This window comes from Colius striatus, chromosome 2 (genome assembly GCF_028858725.1).
Source record: "Colius striatus isolate bColStr4 chromosome 2, bColStr4.1.hap1, whole genome shotgun sequence".
Lineage (NCBI taxonomy): Eukaryota > Metazoa > Chordata > Aves > Coliiformes > Coliidae > Colius > Colius striatus.
This window is the reverse complement of record NC_084760.1, coordinates 22,358,957-22,381,924: the sequence shown is the minus strand read 5'-3', so window position 1 is coordinate 22,381,924 and position 22,968 is coordinate 22,358,957. Positions and strand designations below refer to the sequence as shown.

The window sequence follows — 22,968 nt, the reverse complement described above, 5'->3', positions numbered from 1 at the left end:
GACAATGTCTCTTTATAGTTTGACTTTAGTCTGAACAGTAAAAAGGAATTTAAAGAGAGGTTACACAATCTGGGCTGTTTTCAGATGGCCCCTCTCCCCAGTTGGGTGAGTGGTGTTAGCTGTGCTCTCTCTGTCTGTTAGAGCTATATTTATCACACAGGAATTGTGGGCATGTGAGTTTGTGCTCTGACCAAAACAGTACTTCAGTCAAAATGTTTATGTGTCATGATGCACACACTTGCTATTTTGCTATAATTTATGCATATATTTCCTTTTATGTCCTTTAAACAAATAAATAAACAGCCTCAAAAGGAAGTACTTGATATTCCACAGGTGAGGTTTTATCAGCATGTTGTTTCATTAGAGAAATGAGCTGTATTAGCAAATCAGTGGAAGAAGTGGTAATGTGAACCAGCATATTCAATTTCATTTTAGCAATCGGTATTCCAGAAGGAAATCCTGGGAAGCAATCACTGACAATGGGCCTCAATTTAAATTACAAAATAGGTGACATGCTGAATGCATATAGAGCATGTGAGAGATTAAATGGAAGTGTTCGTTTGTCCTCATAAGGTAACCAAGACAATAAAAATGTGCTCCACAAGTAAGTACTGCAGAAGCTGTGGTAATGAAAACAACAATTAATACCTTTTATATTACTCTGCCCTGGGCAGTTGTTAATTGATGGTATTAATTATACAATGAACCTGTTTGTAAATTGACGTTATAGGAAGCCATGAAAGGAATCTAGAATAATTTTCTCCTTTTGAAGCTATTCTGCAATGTTCTATGGAGCAACCTATAGCTCCCAATGAATACTCAAATGTTACTTATATTAAACTCTACAATTTATATTCTACAAAGAACCAAGTAATATGAAGGGATGCAATTAAAAACAATCATTTATTTCATTATGCATAAAGGTAATTATATAGACTAGAATTCATTAGTATTAACTTGAATAGATGTCACATCTGGTATTTTTCTGCCTCTGTAACTGTCAAGTCCCATGAATTAAAGCAGCAGGGAATGTATGGCCTAGAATTTCTTCTTCTGTCACTACTGCTTAAGGAGACAAGATGATAACCTGCAAGAAAGTTGTATATATACTTTTATACGTATTTGAATTTTAAGGTTATTTATTATTTACCTCTACATGTCAGAGTGGCTATTAATGGATGTAATTAGATGCTGAGAACCGAGCCTGTAAATTTCTTTCAGTTCTTCAAGGATAGAAACAGATATAGATCAAGGATAGAAGAGATATAGTAAACGAGGTAAATATATGAAAAAGGTGCAAATATATTTTATCCACCTTAAAAAACAAAGGAAAAGTAAACAATGGTTCTCTTTGCTTCACTTTGTCCAATTAAAATTTCAATTTTAAAATGTCAAAGTATTTGTACTTATTTTTTGAAATCTGTAAAACAAAACAATGACTCAAATGATATTTTCAAGCAATGCTTTTCCTCTTTTGTTTTCCCTAGTGGAAATGTTTGTATTTTCTGACCAGTCTTGTGATACTTGCTCATTGTCCAGGTTTCTGTGATGTAACCTAGGTTTCATGGCCAGTTTTGCCTACTAGAAGTTCATGTTTCTCACTTGCTATGAGTGAATCTGAGAGGAGCACATTCCTGAACACTGTCTTACATGTATCTGGCAACTTAAAACATTCTGAAATACACTGATTTAATTTGGTGGTTTATATTTTCTAAAGTCCAGGAAAACCGAAATATGCTAGAGGAGTAGAAATAATGTCATACTTTAATGGCACCTTCAACACCAAAAAATGTTCTAGCTTGCACATCTTTATATGTGTTTTCCACTCTTAGTTTTAAGTTTCAGGCAATTTTGTTGGTTAATTCTACAAGGTATTTAGGCTAAATATAACAAAGTTTTCTTCATTCATTCTTTAATTTTTCTACTTAAGCAATGAGTTTGGAAGTGCAGAGCAACACATGGTACAGAATTAGGCGCTGACAAGATCTCCACATTACTAGGCAATAGTCTGGAGCTTCATAACTTGGTGCTTTTTTTGTTGTGGGGTTTTTTAATACTTTTTTTAAAAAAATCCCTCATTACAAATATGCAGAAAGAGTACTATGTGTTTGGCAATGCTGCTATACTTGATTGGAATTTTCTAGAAATCTGTTTGTATGAGGTCTTCAAAACCCATCTGGACACGTTCCTGTGTGACCTGATCTAGGTGGACCTGCTTTGGCAGGGGGTTGGAAGGGATCTTCCAACCCTTACCATTCTATGATTCTATATGATCTTGCTATTCGCACACTTTTTCTCTTTCCTCCTTTTTCTTGTGCATACTTTTTATCTTTCTTCCTTTTCCCACTTTAAGGAATATTTTATGTTCCAATAAACCCACTCATACAGAACAGCTGCTCTGAAGTGTCAAACAAGAACATGACAAGAGGGTGAGGTACAAGGGGAAAATGTTAGTCACAAGGGTGACTGAGGTAGCCAGAGCCTCTAACTGCATTTCCTAACTAGAAAATGAAAGCACAGCTACTGATCTGCAGGAAAGCAAAGGCCATCTACAGCAGAATTCATTGGAGACTCAGGTTCTCTGTAAGACTGTAATGGATAGTGTGAGCTGTACAGAAATCACTGCTATCGTGATGGGTGCTCCTGCCTGTTTGCAGGTAATCCTGCTCCTTGAAGAGCACATTTGTGTGCAACAGGTGCTCAGCTGGAATCCCCATCCATGTCTGCGCTGTCAGGACTGACAGCTGCTTGCTAGTGAGTATGTCCTTGTGCAGTGATGTTACTCTCTGGATTTGTATCAGGAGCAAGGACTGTTTAATATGCCACCTATTAATATTTTAAAAATATGTTTCTGAGAAGCAATGATCCGACTTAGGTAGCCTGGCTGCTTGAAAGAATGAGAGTTATGTTGTTTCTTCCTCATGTAACATCCAGAGCTCCTAGTGTCATGGAGCATTTCTCAATCTTTTGCTACTGATTCAGGCCATGGATCATCTACTCTGGTGCTTGGCCACTTGTATGAAGTGGAGATGGGTGGAAAGCAGGACACCATTTTGTCCTTGCACCCTTGCAATGCACACCTTAACTGGGTAACAAGCCTGAAGCGTAACGAGACCTACTCATGAGAGTTTGTGAAAATAAAGGCCTGATCTCAGAACTGAGATGCCTACCATTTATTCAGATTTTTTACTTTCAAATATAAAAACATCTTATTCTTTCAGAATTTAAGGTGTACACATAGAAATTTATTCTGGGTGTCTGAGAGAGCAGAGTTCTCCTAAATTGTAGAGAAAAAGGCAGTTGGCAGTGTTTGTATAATAACCTGCTCCTATTTTGTCCAAGCCCTCCAGAAGAGAGCTGTCGATAGAAGTAACTAATATTTTTTAGATATTTATTTTTTATAAACTGGAATTCTGTGTCTATTGTTGTTAATATTCCAGCCATGAAAAGATTGACTCATGTGAATGTATTCCATAATTCCACTCTGTTCTGTAATTGTTACTTGCTTATGGATGCAAATTAGGAAGAAGCATAATGAGAGCCATAACTCTCCAATTTGTTTCACTTTAAACAAGCAATCCAAAAAAGAGAGCCAAAGCAATATTCTTGTTTTACTATGTGATTCAATACAGTTCAAGGCTCTGCATATTGGAATTAATTGAAAACACAATTAACTGTCGTAAACTTTAAATCAGATGATAAACCAAGGGAAACGCTGTACATTCCATAGTATTGAAGAGTGAAGGACTTTTTACATAACCAAGTAGTGGAAAGGTTGACATATCAGGTTGAATGGTTTAGGATGCAGTTCCCTCTGTTTACCCTGACAAGGCCTTTGCAGTTCCCCTCCCTTATATCTGGCAAAGCAACTGAAAATTTTACAGCTGTGTGGATTTCTGTTTCCTGCCCAGTATCTCCTGTGAAAGAAATGGAAGTGATGGGAGAGAACTGTGATAAAATTGAATACTTAGCTCATAGTCTCTCTTCTCTTTAGTGCCTTCAGGCCCTACATGCACAATTCCAGTGAGAATGCAAGGTGCGGAGGGAAAAATAAGCATACAATTAGTTGGTGTATGTGGCTGAATGGCTCAAAAAAAATGGGAAAAGATCCTTCTCTTGGAGCAGAATTTATCCCAGATCTTCAGAATTTTCTGCATTTGTGTTAGGAAACATAAACATGTTTTGCTTTTTTTTTCAGAGCAAAGGATTTTCCAATTTGTTTTAAGCTGTTATGCAAATACTGTAGGGGCTATAATATGTACAGATACAGTGGTATAATTACATTGTTGTTCTACTAAATTGGAGCTAAACAAAGATGAAAACTACCTTGAAATGAATTGAATACAGTTGTCTGATTCTGGTATGGAAAATGGAAAGAATAACAAGTTATCACACAAATTTTCTCCTGTCTACTGTACCACATCACTACAATATATGAGATATTGGTGGGTATAATCAAGACAGTATTTTGTTTAAAAAGATCTTAATACACAATGACCTCCCCAGTGACTGGTATAGTTAATAAAAGACTTGTAAATGATGTAGTTTAATTAATTCATGTTATTTCAACTCTGATGAAAACAATCTGTATTTGGATAAAAAAGTTGAACTAACTATGTTTTTTGTAGGTCATTTCTCAAGAATCTGGAACCAAACCATTGACCTTCACATTTGTACCATCTATTGGGCGACTTCCAACTCATTTTGAGGTTGTGGATGTTTCTCAGTTCCTAGTAACAATTCCAGAGGAACCAAAGGATCTGACCAATCAAGAAATTATAAATAAGGTAGAATTTTTTTGCACTATTTTTTCCACTCTTTTGAAAGATATAGAAAATTTTATCCTGAGAATCACTGAACTGAAGCTCTTTCCCTTGAACTGTTTCTTGGCATGTGCTTGGTTTTAATTAGCAAGCCTACCAGAGATGCAGACGTGTTGTGCAAGAGAAGGTTGATGTCTGTTCCACAGCCTGTTTTGCCTTTGGCAGAATTTATATTGCAAGGAAACACTTGCACATCTTGATACTGTCCTGTCAGTCATACGAGGATATAGTCTTGGCAGACGAGGGGAGATTCCTCCCTGATCTTCACAGGAGCAAGGGTAGTGTGTGAAAAAGGTTATCACGTGGGAATCAATGAAGAGTTGGTCACTGGATCCTGAAAAATGCCAGTGCTGTGGTTTCCAGTGAACGTGCCAATCTCTTTACATAGCTGTGTAGTAACTCATTGAAGTGGAAGCTTGCTTTTGTTTCTGCAAGCTTGTCCCCGTGGTTTCCTGTGATGAAGTCAGCAGCACAACGTTCCTAGTACTCTTTCCTTTAGCCAGTCCACAGTTTTTGTTCTTCCTTTCCTATTCCACGACATTCATTTTATTCCATGCTGCCTGAAAGGCAACTGCAAACCTCAGGTTAATATTAATGCTTATGATGATTCTGGTCTTGTGTAACAGCTCCTTCTCTGGGACATTGCTGGGGCTGCAGCTCTAGGTGCTCTTCTACATAATAAGCTTTTCACAGGAGTTCACAGCACTCTGACTTGAATATGCTCCAGCGTTTTCACTGCCCTATATATCTGAAAAAGCATTAGGTCTGGGCAGAAGATGAACACATTTGGAGAGATATGCACTGGAATATTATCCTCAGAATATTTAACTCATTTACAGCCAGTCAATATTGGTTCTGCTGTAAGTAACATCCTGAGTAAAGCGGAATCAGGTCTTCTTGACATCTGACTCCTTGTATTTCTCTGTAGGCAGAGAAAATTTTCCTGGAAGATGATGCAGTACTAAGGCCTTTATAGCAGTGATTATTCCCTTTTCTAAAATGTGTAGCACTTGAACAATATTTAAAAAAAACTGACCAAAGTCAGGTAGAGAAAATAACACCTCTAAACTCATACTGGTGATATCTCCCTTTATGGTCCAATTTTTTATTTAATGAACTGAGATCCAGGAACTCGTGGAGCTGCAAGTGAAGTGGAAATTTGTAATTACTGTATTCCTCAAGCTAGGTTCAAATATGAGCCCCATCTACTGTCTTTCTCTTGCATTATACAATATTTCTGTTATTTTATCTGATTACTCCTTCAAGAGAAATATGATTTATCATAGTAGTTCCAATAGTGAATGATTCAGTGATATGTGTGTTGTACATCCAGCTTGCACTATTCCCTTTCTCTGAAGAGTGCCTGCGAAGTTACATACTGGAAGTGGAAATTGCAGAAAACACAAACAATTGTGGCCTTTGCTGAGAAGCTTGAACATACAGCAAAGCTCTCTGACCTCAGATTCTTTGTCTGCACTCTTCAGAGAAAGCCTTGTCTTAAAGGCCTTTGTCTCTTCATTAATATGTATAGGTTTTGTCCCAGATTTGTTGATCCGACTCCTCTGAGGAGCATTGTCTGCTCCCGTGGATCCCGCCATAGGGATGCCTTCCCATCGTGGCTAGCATAGTCTGGTCTGACAGCTCATTCGGCTTGACTGCACCCTCCTTCTAGGTTCCCCTGACAGCCCCAGCTCCAGGCTCTGAGTCCCCTGTTGCTCTGCCAGTAGCTGGGAAGGCAGCCCCTGCAGCATGGGCCAGAGGGCTGGTTTGGGGAGGGCCTTTTGGGACCTGGCTTCTGCTGCAAATCCCACATCCAAATTCTTCATTTGCCCTCTGCACTTTTGGTAGCACAGTGCTAGCTGCTGCTGCAGATCAAAATTCCTTCACTTTTTTGGGAACACAGATAAAATGCAGCTAATTGAGATAAATTCCCTTGTATCTTTTGCAGTCTAACACCGCCTGTGATGAGCTATCCTTAAAGAGAGAAGCCAGGCAAGACTGTGTGTCCACTGTCTATACAGACAGCACACAAAAGGCTTTCCAGTCCCTGAGGTGTAACTCAAGCAAAGGAGAAATGCAGGAGAATGACCTTTTTAAGGCTGAGTTTATCCTGATTACGGACTCGGGTGATGAAGATGAAGTGGCCACTGCTTCTAACAACGTTCATCGGCCTTCCAATGGCTATGGTCCCATCAGTGCTCAGCTGCTGGCTATGCCCCATGTTTCCCCTGGCACTGGGGCAGGGAAAGCTCCTGGTGATGGGCATGGTACAGGTGCTGTGCTTTCCCACAGCACTGCTGATCTGCAAAAACATCAGGTAACCTGCTCTTTAAACTCTAGAGCTAGCTTTTGCTTTCCAAAGCTTTCAGGATATAAACGCAGAATAAATTCATAAAGTAGCTTAGGCAATTTTTTTCTTTAATCAGAATTTTTGTTAGCTGTTCCTGTAATGTTGGGACTCTAAGGATTTGTCTCATCCCTTCTGCCTTTCTGTCTCTCTCTATGACTATGGTGAGTAGATGGAGCAGGTAGTGCAGATCTATTGTTCTTTCCTTTAAGAGCAGCTCATCATGACAGCAAATTAATCAAAAGGTGTTAGATTTCTAGCTAGTCTAAATTGGCTAAGGCCACTGAAATCAATGGAGTGTGTAGATCTTTGAATTAGTAACATCAGACTTCCCAGGCCTAGGTGTCTTTTTTTCTCAGTACCTACTGCAGCCCTTTATGCTACAGAAAGAAGTTATAAAAAACACTGTTATTTGGTTGTTAGTTTGCACTGACTTTGTACAGGTGTAAGGAATTAATGAAGATGAACAGTCTGTCTTACATTGATCTTAATAGGACACATTCACCAATTTATTAAAATTGTAAATTGTTACTGGGAGAATTCAAGAAAGGATCTTTGCAAAATTTAGTTTTCAAAGTGCATCCATCTGATTTACTGCATGAAGCGTTAATGTCTCCCATTTGGAAAGAGCACTGGTAGTTTTCGAGGCTGTATATGCAGTGGAAAACTACCAGTAGCAACATCCTTTTCACATGGAATAAATTTGGACATTTCCTTTGAACTCAGCAGGGTTTCCATCAGTTGAAAGGCAATTCTTCATCAATACTTAAAACATAAATAAAAATGAATCATGCTATTTTGTCTCTGAAAATGAATGGGACTTCCTATCGTGTGTTGAAATACTTGTGATACTAATTTTTTCATAAAATTTAATGTCTGTTTTTGATTGAGGAAATTGTGATTAAGAAACCCACTCTGGCGTGGGATTCATAGCATTATGAAATATTCATTTCTTCTGAGAAACTCCCAGTGAAATCAGTGAGAATTTTACCTGAGAAAGGTGTAAAGGAATAGATAAATCTATGAAGAGGAGATAGCCTGTAAAAGAATAATTGTCCTAGGGAAATAGAAATTTACTTTAGCAATGTTCAGTATGCAGATTCTGCCAGGTTTACTTTGGTGGCTTCTTTAAAAGCTGCCACAAAAATTAGGTATATTTTTTGTGAGACTATAGAGGAAAATTCATGTGGTGTAGCTTTCTTAAGCTCTTGATGACTTTACAGGTAAACAGGGATTTGCCTGGTGAAGTAACAGAAATTACAGATTGCACAGAATGAAAATCTAGCTTTACTAATTATTCACCTGAACATGGAGAGAGTTAGAGTGTAATGTAAGGCATGTCTCATCATTATTCTGAAGTCACAAGTTTTTAGACTGTAAGTACTTCCTCAGTCTTCATTATCTAAATATCTCTAGCTTTCTCTATTGTTTTGTAAGAAGAGAATGTTTGGAGTTTCCTCAGGCATTGCTCTGTCTTACTATCTAATGAAGTATCACCAGTTCAGAAATGAAGGAAAACTAGGCAAAGATTAAATAGATGCATTATTTATCTGTTGGTAGATTTCCTTTGTACAAAGGATTCCATATAAGGGCTACCTTGCCAGTTTTTGGATTATAATACTAGTATCATGTACTACTGAAGAATTATTACATATGCTTTCAAATAAACATAATATTATAAGTAGAGGTGAGAAAAACAGGGACTAGCATTGATGACTATTGTGTTGTGCAGGGAATCAGTCTAACTGAACCAGAGGACTGCTAAAGTTTAATTTCTAACTGTTTAAAGCAAAGAAAAACAGAAGAACATTTGAAAATAAAAAAGGAAGCCTTTGTTGATTTTTGAGGTGCAAAGACTGTAATTGACATTGGAAAATGCCACACTACATTCAAAATATGGAAAAAATAATCAGTTTAAAAAAAAATCTGTTTTTCTGGTCATATTTAGAAGGTTTTGGTGATAGTTTGGTGATAGTTTGCTGTTTGTTTAGTAGAATCTAGCCATGTAAGAGAGAGACAGACTGACTCCTACCCTTTGGGATAAGGGTGATATCTGCTCCCCTGAATGCCAGCTTGGAGAAACTTCTTGACTTACTGGGAGAGATCAGTAGCCAGAGGGCTTTTCTAGCTAGAATCACATGACATTCCTCTGTCCAATGCATGTCATCCAGTTTGGATTTTCTAGACAAATCAGTCAAGATTCCTGTCATGGTGAGGCAAGAAAGAATGCACCTTCCTTGTTGGGAGAAACCAAATTGTTCTCAATTACATCTATATTAATTCGGTCTCAGTTAACAGTCTGATTTACTGTGCTGTCTCTAGAGATTTTTTCAAGCTTTCCACAGTCTCCAGTGCTTCTCTCTGACTTTATGGTCCTCAGGGTGCAGGTTTGGTAGGGAATTTATTTTATTTGTTCCTAATAATAAAATTCTACTGAGATCAAAGCATGGATAACTGGCCTCAGGACCAGGTCTACATGGAGCAATATCTTCTCTTAAATGTGATTTTTGACTTTTAGACTCTTAGTTTGTCACACTCCCTTTCCCTTACTGATCAGCACATCTTTAAGGGCCTTGCTGGTGTAAGTAACAACATTTTTTTGTACCCTCCTAAAACAATATGATCTCACCAGAAAGAACATTTGCCTTCTGTCCAGCTCAGCTCTGACATTTAAGTCTCCAGGGCAAGGCTCAATGCTAAGACTATGACCTCCTTGATATTTGCTGGGGTCTTCATCTATGAGACATCAAGAACTCTTTCAAGTTCCTTGTTTCCTTTATGCTAAGGCAACCTTTTCACCTATTGCAACTTTGTACATTTTTGGAAAATACATATCTGAGGTGTTCCTGAGAAAAGAAAAAGGCTTGCAGTTGAATCACAGACCAAAGGAACACAAATCTCCTTTGGTCACTGACATCCTCTGCACTAATCCAGTACAGTTACAGAATTATTTTAAACCAGTAGAGAAACTGAACAGATAAAAAAGGCAAAATAAATTCCACTAATGGAGGGAAGTTACTATGTCTTACCTACTGACACTGGTGAGGCCACATCTGTGAAACCATGCTCATGTTTGTTGGTCACTCACCTCCAAATTCAAGAGACACAGGTTGCCTGGGGTACTGGAGCCATCCCTGTTAGGGCTTTAGAGACTTGGTGAAACACGGCCACAACTGACCTACTCGTGTTGGTGGGAACCCTGTTTTGAATAGGAAGCTGGATTAGGTCACAGAATCCCAGAATCTTAAGAGTTGGAAGGGACTTCGAAGGATTATCCAGTCCAACAACCCTGCCAGAGCAGGACTACTTAGACCAGGTCACACAGGAACTTGTCCAGGCAGGTTTTGAATGACCTCAAGAAGTCACTTCTAACCAATTATGATTCTCTGATCCTGTAAATAAAAGGGTGATCATTTGTAGACATAGTTAACACTGTAATATAATAGCAAAATCTTTTCTGAAGACTTGAGTAACGGCTTAATTAGCTCAGCACATAAATGTTAAGTGGTGCTCAAACTGGAAAACTACTGCAAAATGTCTTTATCATACTTGCAGGAACATATTTATCATCTGCTACCATGAACATTTTCCTAGCTGCTTATAAATCTTTCTTATCAACTTTTAACTAATTAGAAGTCATTGCACATCCTGCTCTTTCATTATGGAGTTTCATAATTGTTCCTCATTTCTATTAATCCATTGTTTTTGTAAGAGAAATTTATCTATTTTATTTTGAAATATAGAGACTTCATTTTGTTTTGATAGTTGATCAACTTTCAGAACTCATTATTAAATTCAGGAGGCTGATCCAAATTATCAGATGTATTACCATGCTGCTTCTTAAGTTGGTAAATAATTTTATGTTTCATCACATATTTAATATAACTTTCATAATGGTTAAGTATTGGTAAATTATTCTTAATTTCTAGTATTTTTTCTTATTCTTAATTAGTAGCTTTTTAACAAGAGTCATAATTTCTTAATCCAATAGAATGTATGGTAAAATGATATGATAGATATTAATTTTTATACTCTAATATTTGTCTTGTATATGTCCATTGTCTCCCCACTTCAAAATGTAGCAGATTAACATATATAAAATAAGGGAAAGTTAGAGTGGTTGTAAAGGCATTCTGACAGTTGGTGTTTATTTCTGTAACTCAAGACATTCTCCTGACTTTTCTGAATGTGTCTTAAACAGAAAATGTTTTCCGTTTACAGGGCTTGCTATTTATAAGTTATCTTTTAGCAGGAAGAGCTCACTTATTTTATGATATAAGGGCTAATATTGTTATGAAGTGCATGTTTAGCCCATATTTAGCATTTTAGGTATAGTTTAGCTCTTAAAAGCCTCTAAGTCTTGCTCTTCTGTCACAAGTTCTTCTAGCATGTGTTCTGACTTGAAAATTGTTCTATTTGTTTTTTATTTTTGTTTTGTGATGTGTCAGTACTGTTTTACATCATGATAATAATCATAAGCATCATCATACTAAGTCCTTTTATGAGAAGACATTTGTGTTATAAAAGTATCATTCATAAACTGAGCCATAGCCATGTGCAAGTCATGTATGTAGAAACTGAATGGTACAATCGTTTTTTATGGAATTCTAATCTTTCCAGGGTATCAAACAGCAGATAAAAAGGTGTTCTTACGAAGTTTTTAGGGATTAGAGTCAATTTCGCTGCTTTCAAATTGCTCAGTCAAAATTTAGGTGATAATTTGTAGCCTTTTGGTTTAACAGTTCACTTAGCTCACTATTTCATACTGATATGTTTTATTCATACTGTATATACCTCAGTTTTTCATTTCAGTGTTATAATAACTCGGAAGATTTCAAGAGAATTTCTTTCTATAGAAGCATAAAACTGTATAAAAGGTTGATAATATACTTGTATGCTCTAATTAGTTTCGACAAATCCTAATTAGAATAACCTAAGAAAAAAAGCACTCATGAAAGAGCTCATTACTGTTCTATTAGTGTATTGTAAGACCATGGAGAAGCGGATAAGGACTCTTATATGCCTGCAAACTGTCAAATGCACTGCTCTGTGAATGATGAGAAAAATGAAAAACAAACTGGAGGTCTGATTTAAGTAGTTCTGAGCAAATTTCTTGTCCTGATATCACAGTGCTGCAGAAGGTGTTGTTTACTGAATAAGAAAATGAGTACTTGACTTGAATCTCATTTACAGAAAGGCTGCTTTCCACTGAACTGGTAAAGTGAGATGGGACAATATTGCAATTTTCTCACTTTTTGTTGTGTTTATACAATGCGAATGGCATCATGTAATTCTAGACACCGATGGCTCAACTGTCTTGGATTTTACCTAAAATGAAAATACCTGGAACCTTGTTTATGTTAACAAAACTGAGGCCTCATAAGGTAACACATAATTTGTCTGCACTCAGTCACCTCCCCTGAGAGCCTTATCTTTCAAGCTGAGTTTAAGTCAACCCTATACTTTTAACCCACAGAGCAGTATTCATGGAAAGACTATATGCATGACCACGGGACTGAAGTATGGGGTGCTTAACAATTCCAAAGTTTCCACCTGTACTAACATTTCTGTTTTTCTTTTTTCTCCAGTTATTTTCTACTCTTTCCATCTCTGATCATCTTTCCTCTAAACCACGTGCTGACCACTTAATTTCTCCAACTAATCAGAAAGTAGTCTGTGATGCCACGGTTAACCTGAACCAAGCCTCTTCGCTGGAAGACTCCCGTAACAACTGGCAGTCAGCAACTGGGTTTTCTAAGCAAGATTCATCTCTCTGCTTTCAGTCTGCTCCCCCTACTTCACCTCACCTTATGTCTAAAATATCCTGTTCTGCATCAGACAGTTGTTACTCCACTCCTCGGTTGCATGATAATTTGCAAACACTGAGTCCCTATACCCCTAGCTGTGTTTGCAAAACAGGAGACTTCACCAAAACTTCTGTTCCAGCAAAGAGCTCAAGTCCTTCACCCAATCCTTCATGTTCAGCTGAAATTCAAGGATCTTCAGAGCAGTCTTTATCCTCCAGTACTTCCAAAAAATTGAATGCATTATCTCCTGTCCCTGTATATATAATAGCACATTCACTATCACCTAGCCCTAAACCTTTGTCTCCACCCTCTCATTATGGCTCCTCTTCAACCATATGTAGTATGAATGAGCCTTGCACACAAATGTCATCTCGAGGAAATTTAGCAAAGTCAGGAGACAAATCCCCTTTGCCAACCAGACTGACCTTCTTAACTGCTATTTTGAGATCAGGCTCTTCTCAGAGAAGACCACTTTCTCCTTCTTCTTGTCCCACATTTTCTCCTAGTTCCCTTGGTTCCTCAACACTTGCAATAGATCAAAAGTCCCAAACAACTCCCTCAACCCCCAAGAAATCCATTTCAAGCACTCCTATAAGGCCAGATTCTCTCAGCAGAGAGGAATTTTGGTTTTCAGGATCTTCTCGGCATCTGCCTTTACACTCCAAACCTCACCTCACTCCTCGGGCGAGATCCCTTTCTCCGAAAAAACACCTTCCAGACAGAATGCTTTCTCCAGACTCCCAAAGTCCTCTATCACCCCCTGTCTCCTCCCATAGAAAATCAGTTGCCTCTTCAGGTTTTCAGTCTACACTGCCTCCTCTGTCTGCCCCAGCACCCTCTTCCCTTGCACATCCTATGTCTCCTTCTCCAGAAATGCTTTTGTGTGGTGCCTCCAGGTCCCAGCCACCTCAGAAGTCTCAGAGAGTACACACTTACTCACCTATCTTTACCTGCCAATCCTATCCTCTGCTTTCTTCCACTAATCTTAGTGACATACCCCCCCTCACCCGAGAAAAGCACTCATCTCCTTCCCCAAGTATTTTGCATTCAGCTTATAGATCTAAATCAGATTCATCTCAAATATCTGTTCAAGAGATGAATGTGTCCTCTCCTACCTCTCCAGATGTCTCAAAGCAATGGTCTCTCTCATGGCCTCATTCTATCCCACCAGTTCCACAAACTGGTAGTATTAATTCCCATCCACTGCAGCTTTATTCTTCATTGCGGCACAGAAATTATAGGTCTAATTCCTCCTCTCCAAGACCTGAGCAATCTGACACCTCACCGGTGTTAAAGTGCAGATCTCCAGTCTCAGACAAGTTACCAGGCACAGTCCCATCAAGACCCAGAGAGCTGACCTCACCACAGTCCTTTTCCCTGCCTCCTGAACGTGAAAACATCAAATCCAAGGTACTCTAGGTGCATGCTTATTTTCTAACAGTTCTTTGTCCCTGTAGGGAAAAAAAACCCCAACATCTGTGTTGCACAATGCCAGTAAAATAAATGAGCTGTGGAAAAAAGGTTAAAGGAACAGGTTTTTATATTGATAGTGAAGACTAAATCCTATCATATCAAATTGCTAGCAACATGTTCTATTTCGTGGGGAAGATGCTGTAAGAGTCTTTTAGCATAAAAACAAAGTACTTTAGTCACAACTGGGAGGAGATCCTATTGAAGATGGATTTGTGTCCCGAGTCTCTAAGACACAGTTGGTGCACTCCTTTTTGAAGCTCCCCTAGAACATTGTTGTGTCAAAAATCAATTATAAAACATATTCTATACGTCCCATACTAATGTAAATCTGAGCGCGTCTGAGCTCAGCCTGAACATTGTCTGTGTGGCCAAGAGCCAGAGAAGGAAAGACAAGGATGACCTCTTGCTTCTTCCCTTTATTTGGTACTTATCTGATCTTGTTGTGTCAGACAGAAGATGGTGGGGAGGGGAAAGCCAAGCTTCCTACAACATGAGCTACTGCAAATATGAAAGTCTCACACTCAACAGATCAGCCACACTCCTGCTGTTTGTCATCTACCCAAAGACAGGGGAGACCCAGCAGAGTGAAAATAAGGAATGATGGCGATTGCTGCAGGAGGGCTTGGGAACCAGTCGGACTTTAGACTTAAATCCAAAGAATGGGAAAGGGAACTAAAGGAAAAGTGATTGAAAAACATGCAGCAGGTAGATTAAAAGCAAAAGGAACTGCTACGAAAAAAGGAACAGCAGTTGGCAGAAGACATCAGAGTTGCAGAAGGCTTTCTGACCTCTTTTACCTTATCTCTGCACTCTGTGTTTTCTATGTGCCTCCGCTTGCTGACATCTGAGCTCTGCCCATCACTGAAAGGCTATCATAGTTTATTGATTTATTTGTTCACAACACAAAATTACAACTTGGTCTGCCAGATCAAGTTGTGTCAGATGTGTTCCTAACAGCTTGTCCATGGCAGGGGTGACTTGCACTGCTTGGAAAATGTTAATTGAAACTGAGAGGTTTAAATCAGCAGAAACTAGTAATTGTCATGCATGGTTCTTTTAAAAATCAAACAACCCAAGAAGAATCATTGTGGCAAGAACAGCTGTACAGTGTCTTTACACCCTGTCAATATTACTTAATGAAACAAAAAGAGAAATGAAATTGCAGAAATTCCATGAAAAAAAGCCTCCAAGAGAAAACTGGAAGGCACGACTCAGCCTGCAGATTGCAGGAGTTTCCTCTAGTGAGTGCAATGAGCATTGTAAGAGTCTCTGGCCCTAAGGAAATTTTCTGCTTGCCATACAGAGCTATTACCTGGGTTTACATTTACAGAGATTATTACACTATTTCTGTCTTCCCTACTGTCCTTTTTCCTGCTAATTGTGCTTTATCATGCAATATGGTGCGACTTTTGAAACTGCCTTACCATCCCATGGAGATTAGGAGAGAGTCCACCAGTTTAATAGACTTGGACCATTAGTCTAGTGCAATTTTTAATAATGCAGACAAAACTGGCTCCCCTGGGGACGTGAAAGATCTGAAATCTCTAAATCAAATGCAGCTGGGTGTTCAGTGCAGGAAAGGTCTCTTGTGGGTTTAAAGTGTGAGTCTGAGACTTCATTTACAGTTAATAATAGTGTGCATTCAACACCTCCATTTCCTTCTGCTCTCATTTATTTCCATACCTAGTTTATGGAATAGCTCAATGACCTTTGCCGATGTGTTAATGGTACCAGACTGTCCAGCCTCAAATATCAGTGTATTTGCAGAGAAGAAAAGGAAGAGATTGAGGAGAGGCAACATTGACATTTTAAGCAGAATTTAGGTCTCTTTAGTACCAATTAGCTCAACTTCAGCTCTACATAAAAAGCAAGTTGCTCCTTCCGAAGACTGTTGATGCATGACAAAATTTTTGCATGTATGAATGCTCTAAGTAAATATCAAGGGAAAAGCACAGGATCTAGAAGTGCCTGACTTTGGCATGTATAATTTTGCAACCTTAATGTTTCTTCAACTACTGTTGAAGCAACACTTACTAAATCAGAATTTCAACATTAGATGCACTTTCCAGTATTCACTTAAAACTTTCATTAGTATGATAGAAAAGTAATTATGAAAAAGTATACTTTAATGGAGAGCTTTTATATGTCTATGCCTATAGACATATAACTCCCAAAACTCCCCAGGCTGATACTTGCCCAAGGTTTGGCATTGGAGTTATTTTGCCTCTGACTAGACCATGATGCAGGCCAGCAGACCTAAATGTCTAGGGCTGTTTAAAATACTGCTAGACTCCTATGAACCAGATTATTGAAGAACAATTTTAAGTAATGTGAACTAATGTGTCTAGAAACATATTCATATAGAAAAGAAACCAAATTAAAGGCTTTCTACTCATATCAGACTTGGTGACAACAGCACATTGCTCACAGGTTCTGTAGTATCTGGAAGTGATAAAGCACATTAAAGCAACATAGAAACTTTCACATTTCAATAGTCTGGTATGTCTTTGTTTATTTCACATAACCACGCAACTAAATTCAAAGTGGTCTGAGTATTCTCATATATGACGCCCATCTCATGATAGGTAAAAGCCTATTAAATGTTCCACTTGATTTTCATGTTCGATTATTTAACTTTCTTGATTAAATATCAGTTATAAGCAAACAAGCATATATTTTGTGGATATGCCCATTTTAACATTTGGAATGTTAGTCTTCCATCTTAATTCAGTAAGCAGTATTTTATGTCTTATCTGCATATCAATTTTGTATATACATAAATATATATATGAACCTTCAGCCATTTATAGTAGAGTGTTGCTGTCTAAATGTTCAAAGGACAGGATTCAACTCATGTGACTTTTGACATTTGAAATGAAAGATATCCAAACACAGTTTGGACTATTCTACTATAGCTGATGGGGAGAATATGATGTATTTACAGGATGACTTTATTTTACCTTTCTAGGTATCTATTTTGGGATTAGATTAATTATCCTGTAGAAATGCCACAATTAAAAAAGGCATTAGTTTTGACTGAAGTACCTAAATGGTAGGCATCCAAATTAAAATCACTAAATCTGATATGAATTACTACCCTCTGACAAAAATAAAAATTAAAAAAGGGCAGTTTTGGCAATTGCATTCATCTGTTCTGTCACACTATTCACTCAATATGATTATTAATCACAGAATGGTAGGGGTTGGAAGGGACCTTTAGAGATCATCTAGTCCAACCCCCTTGCCAAAGCAGGTCCACCTAGATTATTGACTTATTGGATGTCTGTCAGTCTTCATTCAAAAGGTGGTATCCTACAATATTTCAAGAGACATTCAAGAATGATACAAGTTTCTCTTATCTGAATGAAAATTTTGCCCCTCTCCTCTTATCAAGATTTTTATTAGATAGAAAGAAAAGAAAAAAGTAACAAAAGAATAACAAAAAGTACAGTGTGCTGCTCAGTCTGTTATCTCATTGTCAGCAGTATGTATGGTTGCATATATCAGTACATTAAAAAACCCTGAACTGATTAACAAGAAGCTTTATTTCCGGGTGACTATAACAGAAATAATCAATCAATAACTTAAAATGTAGTGAATTCCTATGTAATTCTTTAAAAAAATAAACTCCAGCAGTCATATGATTAAGAATTCTAGGTCTTAAACTCTTCTAAGTATAAAAGAATCTCCTATATCACTTAAAAATTACTGAATTCAAGCTCCATAATTACAGAGAAAATGTAGAAAGTATGGTTTCTAAAGAGTTAAAAATAACTGAGCAAACTATTATAATGTAAAATAGAAACAATTTGAAAAGATTTTTTTTAATCTGATCTTAGAATTCTTGTACCTAAACACATGCATTTTGTATGTTTTAAATTGCCAGTTCTGTATGCTTTGTTAGAGCGTGAGAGTTGCTGTCCTTATTTTTAAATACTTGTTTTGCTGGTAAAGTTACTTGTTCAGGAGATGGAAAACGGTGGCCATAACTTAAATGATCCATTCACTCACACAAGTAATTCAGCATTTAAGGATCCTAGTCAGTCTGATTAAAGCAAATCACAGAAATCCCTCTGACTCTGTTGTCTGGGATCACACAGCACAGCAGCAGTTGTTGAGGTGCATGTACTGGCGGAAGTAGCTGTGCATTATCACAGAAAATCACAGACAGACTTGGAAAAAATAGCCTCACAGCCTCTCCTGATATTCATCTAAGGATAGCAGTCTCAAGAATGGTCCAAATCACTTTGGAAGTTATAAACTGGTACAGGGAATTCACTTCATCTTACTTCAATTCAAAAAGGGAAAGGAATTGCAGTCCTTTAAAATCTTAACAGATGCACCAGGTTTTCTCTGAGAAATAGCTTTCCTAGGTAATACCTAAGCACAGCATTGTTGCAACTTGTCTGCAGGACAATTTGGAATCATCTTTCATTCTGTTATACCTTTCCCCTCTCTTCTCTCTCTCTCCGTCTCCCTCTTCCATGTTTTATTTCTCTTCCTGCTTTCTGATTTGCCCTTTTAGCAATACAAGATCAAGACAAGCTACAAGGCATTTGCAGCAATCCCTACAAACACATTACTTATGGAACAGAAGGTTAGTGTTTGCTCAAAGACATGGGAATTGCATTGTATGTTTAAGATCATTCAACTTTATGTACATATTCTGACATTTCTGTGGGGGACATGGTAATATATAAGCTCTGGGACTAATTTCTCAGGATTATAATTCTAACTATTTTTCAGGGTCAAACACTTTCCATTGAAGATCAAAGCTTTCATGAATCTGAATTTCTGCAACTAAATTTTCTGTAAAAAAAAGTGCCCTAAAGGAATTGCCATTTATGGCAACATCTCAGTTTGTTTTGTTACTGGAAAATGTCTGAAACACTACTGTTCTAGGGCCTACTAATCAGTAGGTCTCGGTCAATTAATGATTGTTCAATATCTGTGCTTATACTAGTAAATTTAACATCCCAAGATATGCAAATTTGACTATATTGTTAAACTGCGAGAATGGTCCTGGCTCATTTCTCTGGTCTCTCTTAACTACCATTCTCCCAAACAACTTCTCTGAGCACTTCAGCAATTAGCATGGGACGGGGATCTGTTCCTATTACATAGTTTGGGATAACAATCCTTTTCTGTAAGGGAAGATGATTATTTGCATAAAACCTGATTCTTTCATTCTTTAAATCTTGAATGTACTAACAAGGGCTATGTCTGCACTAGCATGCAATGAGGTCCAATAGAAAAGATTCTGTGGAGGAGAAGAGCTGATGCATTGGATCCTACATCACTACAGAATGTACTTTGCGAGAGCTGTATTTGTGCAGTTTGCGTATTCGCAGCTGGAAGAATTTGGTGGACTCCTGAAGTGTCACTTCAAGGTTGACTTAATGTAAAAGGCACCCAGTTTGTGCACTCTAAGACTGCACTACTCTAAAATCAAGCCAGATAGGTGACTTTGAGCAGGGTAATCTCTTTGAGAGCATGTTCCTGATGTGAACTAGTGGTTTAATGTCAGTCATCTGACCACATTATTTCTGAAGAGAAGGAATTCTTTTGATGGTATTGCTGACGCTCTCTGGAGCATTGACTCACAAGCTATGTGCTTCTTATTCCCAATACATAAAACTGAATTGTACAGTCTAATGCTGGTATCTGTAGAAAAGTAACGATTCAAAAGATATCTGTGTTTAATACAGACTTTTGGTTATCCGCTGCGTTATAGTAACCTTTAATAGCGAAAGCACAGTCGTGTAAAACTAATAAGGAATCAATTTTCTTCTACAGGATTTGCCTTCAGGATCAGCTCTTGACTGATTTACTTTGTAAACAATATCTTTCAGCATGACCTGACAACATACTTTCTCTCATCTTGGGAATTGTGGACAATAATCCTCTATTGATCCATACCAGTGGCTAATTGTAGTGCTCCTAAGGTAGTCCTGTTGTGTTAGCTGATATGCATTTGGATTATGGCTCTTTTATAAAGCATGAAGAGTCATGTGAATCACATGCCACACACAGGCCCTATAGTACCTATATTCAAGCATTCTCAAAAATATTATTGAGGGAACTGGGAAGAAACTCATGCGATATTGCACCTCAATGACAATAATTACGTTGCTTCCTTTATAGGGAATAAACTTTATGCACTGAATTGAAGAGAGAGATTTGAGACAATAAGTATTTAACAACATAAGTGATGTTTTATTAAGATAATGGCTATATGGAAAATAAGTTTTCCAGTGTTTTTTTTTTTTTAAGCAAAGGAGGAAGGCATGTAATACCTGCAAGGCACAAATGTTACTGAGTTGGCCAATGGCATCCTGGGATGCATCAAGAAGAGTGTGGCCAGCAGGTCGAGGGAGGTTCTTCTACCCCTCTGCCCTGGTGAGGCCTCATCTGGAGTCCCATGTCCAGTTCTGGGCTCCTCAGCTCAAGAGGGACAGGGAAGTGCTGGAGAGAGTCCAGCACAGGGCCACCACGATGATCAGGGGACTGGAACATCTTTCATACAAGGAAAGACTGTGGGAACTGGGGCTGTTTAGTCTGGAGAAGAGGAGATTGAGGGCTGATCTTATTAACATTTGTAAATATCTAAAGGGTGGGTGTCAGGAGGTTGGGACATCCCTCTTTTCTTATAGTAGATAGTAACAATCAAGGAGTAATGGGATGAAGCTGGAACACAAAAAGTTCCACTTAAACATAAGAAAAAACTGTTTCGCTGTGAGGGTGAGGGAGCCCTGGCACAGGCTGCCCAGAGGGGTTATGGAGTCTCCTTCCTTGGAGATCTTCAAGACCCACCTGGACATGTTCCTATGCGACCTGATCTAGGTGAACCTGCTTCTGCTCTGGCAGGGGGGTTGGACTAGATGATCTCTAAAGGTCCCTTCCAACCCCTACCATTCTATGATTCTATGATTCTATGAATGATTAGGAACACATTATTTGCCTAAAGTGCCAAAAAAGTGGTTTCATAAATGATTAAACTGGAAATGCACATTCTTTTTTTTTACTGTAATTATATTACTTAATTGAAGTGGTTATGAAAAATAAAATTAGTCAGAACTGTGATGTGGGTGACAATTAATGTGTAGTATGAATTATACTTGATATTTGATAATGAAGTAGGTGCAATGCTTCCTCTGCCTCTAAATTGTCTTCTGTGTCTAACTTCCTTTCTCTGGTAACTTTTTTTACTCTTACACCTGTGTGGATGCTTTGATTTCAGCCAGTATTTTTCAACTTCTTCTTATGAAGTTACTTGAACCTGTGCTCATTAGCAGAGAGGAATGGCTTATTGACTATGATGTGTATACTTTGGCAACCCCAGAAGTGGTTTAATCTCATCAAATCTCATAACTGGCATGCTTTCCAGCTGTTTGTGCAAACTTGTGTTCCTCACATCACCTGTACTCTGTTCAGAAAAAGCCTTACTCCAGGATATCTCTTGGAAGACTGTGTTGTAACTTCCATCACAGCCAGAAGAGCAAAAACTTATTTTTAAGGGACTCAAAATGATCAGACTGTATTGGGGACCACCAAAAGTGGGCTGTGCTACAGGGAAGGTGAACCAGGAGCTGAGTGACAGCAAGACTGGCAAGATAGTGTCCTCGCAAGCAAGGGCACAACTTCGCAATGCCTGAGTAAGGAAAGCAGAGATGTCGATAGTGAGGTGGTGGTAACTATGGTCAGTCAGTGGTGCCATCATAGCCACACATTCTTAGCAATGAGGCAGGTCCACAGACTGTGATAATGAGCTCTTCAGCCTCACAGATTATAGGATCCACTGGCTAGAAGAGGAAGCTGGGCAAGTTTAATGCAGATGTAAGACAGAAGTTTAACAGAAAAAATTAATTAACCATTAGAAAAGGATTACACAGTCTGAAATGGGCTCTTTATCACAGAAATTGAAAAATCAAGACAAGACACTTTTCTGGTACTTCATACTGTAATTCCAGGCAGCTATGTGGTTTAAAGAAAAGGTCAGACTAGGTGATCACTGTGGTTTCTTCTGGCCTTATTAATGTTGAGTCGGTGAGTCACCTCTCTACTGACCCTCAGTCATGTATATTTCTACAGTTATATAGATGTGACCACATTCTATTTCAAAATTCAGTCCCTAAGCTGAGAGTGTTTTAAAGTAATGCATCTAAAATCCCTACAAAAATAACTTTTAGTCAAAATAGATAGTGATGACAACAATTCTTAATTTTAAATAAACAGTCTCTTAAACCGGATCCTACTTCAGCTTCAGAATTATGCAGTATTTGAGGTGTAACCTTGAAACTTTTGGATGCCTTGGAATAACAAACCAAAAAAAAGCCTTCTCAATTCAGTGGTCTTTGGTCTACAGCAAGATCTATGCAGGAAAATTTGGATTTATTGTGTTTGTCCAGAAACACATCTCTTCTGCATGCTATTTGGGTTAAAATTCCTATTGGGATTTAACTGCAGCCAGCTGCTTGCTCACTCCCTGCCACCTGCACCCACCCTGCCCTCCCCCCTT

General features: G+C 38.1%; 1 protein-coding gene across 1 annotated transcript in view; it reads left to right on the top strand.

Annotated features, from left to right (window-relative positions):
- Positions 1-2,633: 2,633 nt before the first annotated feature.
- MLIP (muscular LMNA interacting protein) overlaps positions 2,634-22,968 on the top strand; it is a 68,247-nt gene continuing 47,912 nt past the window's right edge. The window contains exons 1-5 of the mRNA XM_061989181.1: positions 2,634-2,657; positions 4,629-4,787; positions 6,772-7,140; positions 12,759-14,387; positions 18,976-19,047. Coding sequence (XP_061845165.1) covers positions 2,634-2,657; positions 4,629-4,787; positions 6,772-7,140; positions 12,759-14,387; positions 18,976-19,047 — 2,253 coding nt within the window. The remainder of the gene's footprint in view (positions 2,658-4,628; positions 4,788-6,771; positions 7,141-12,758; positions 14,388-18,975; positions 19,048-22,968) is intronic.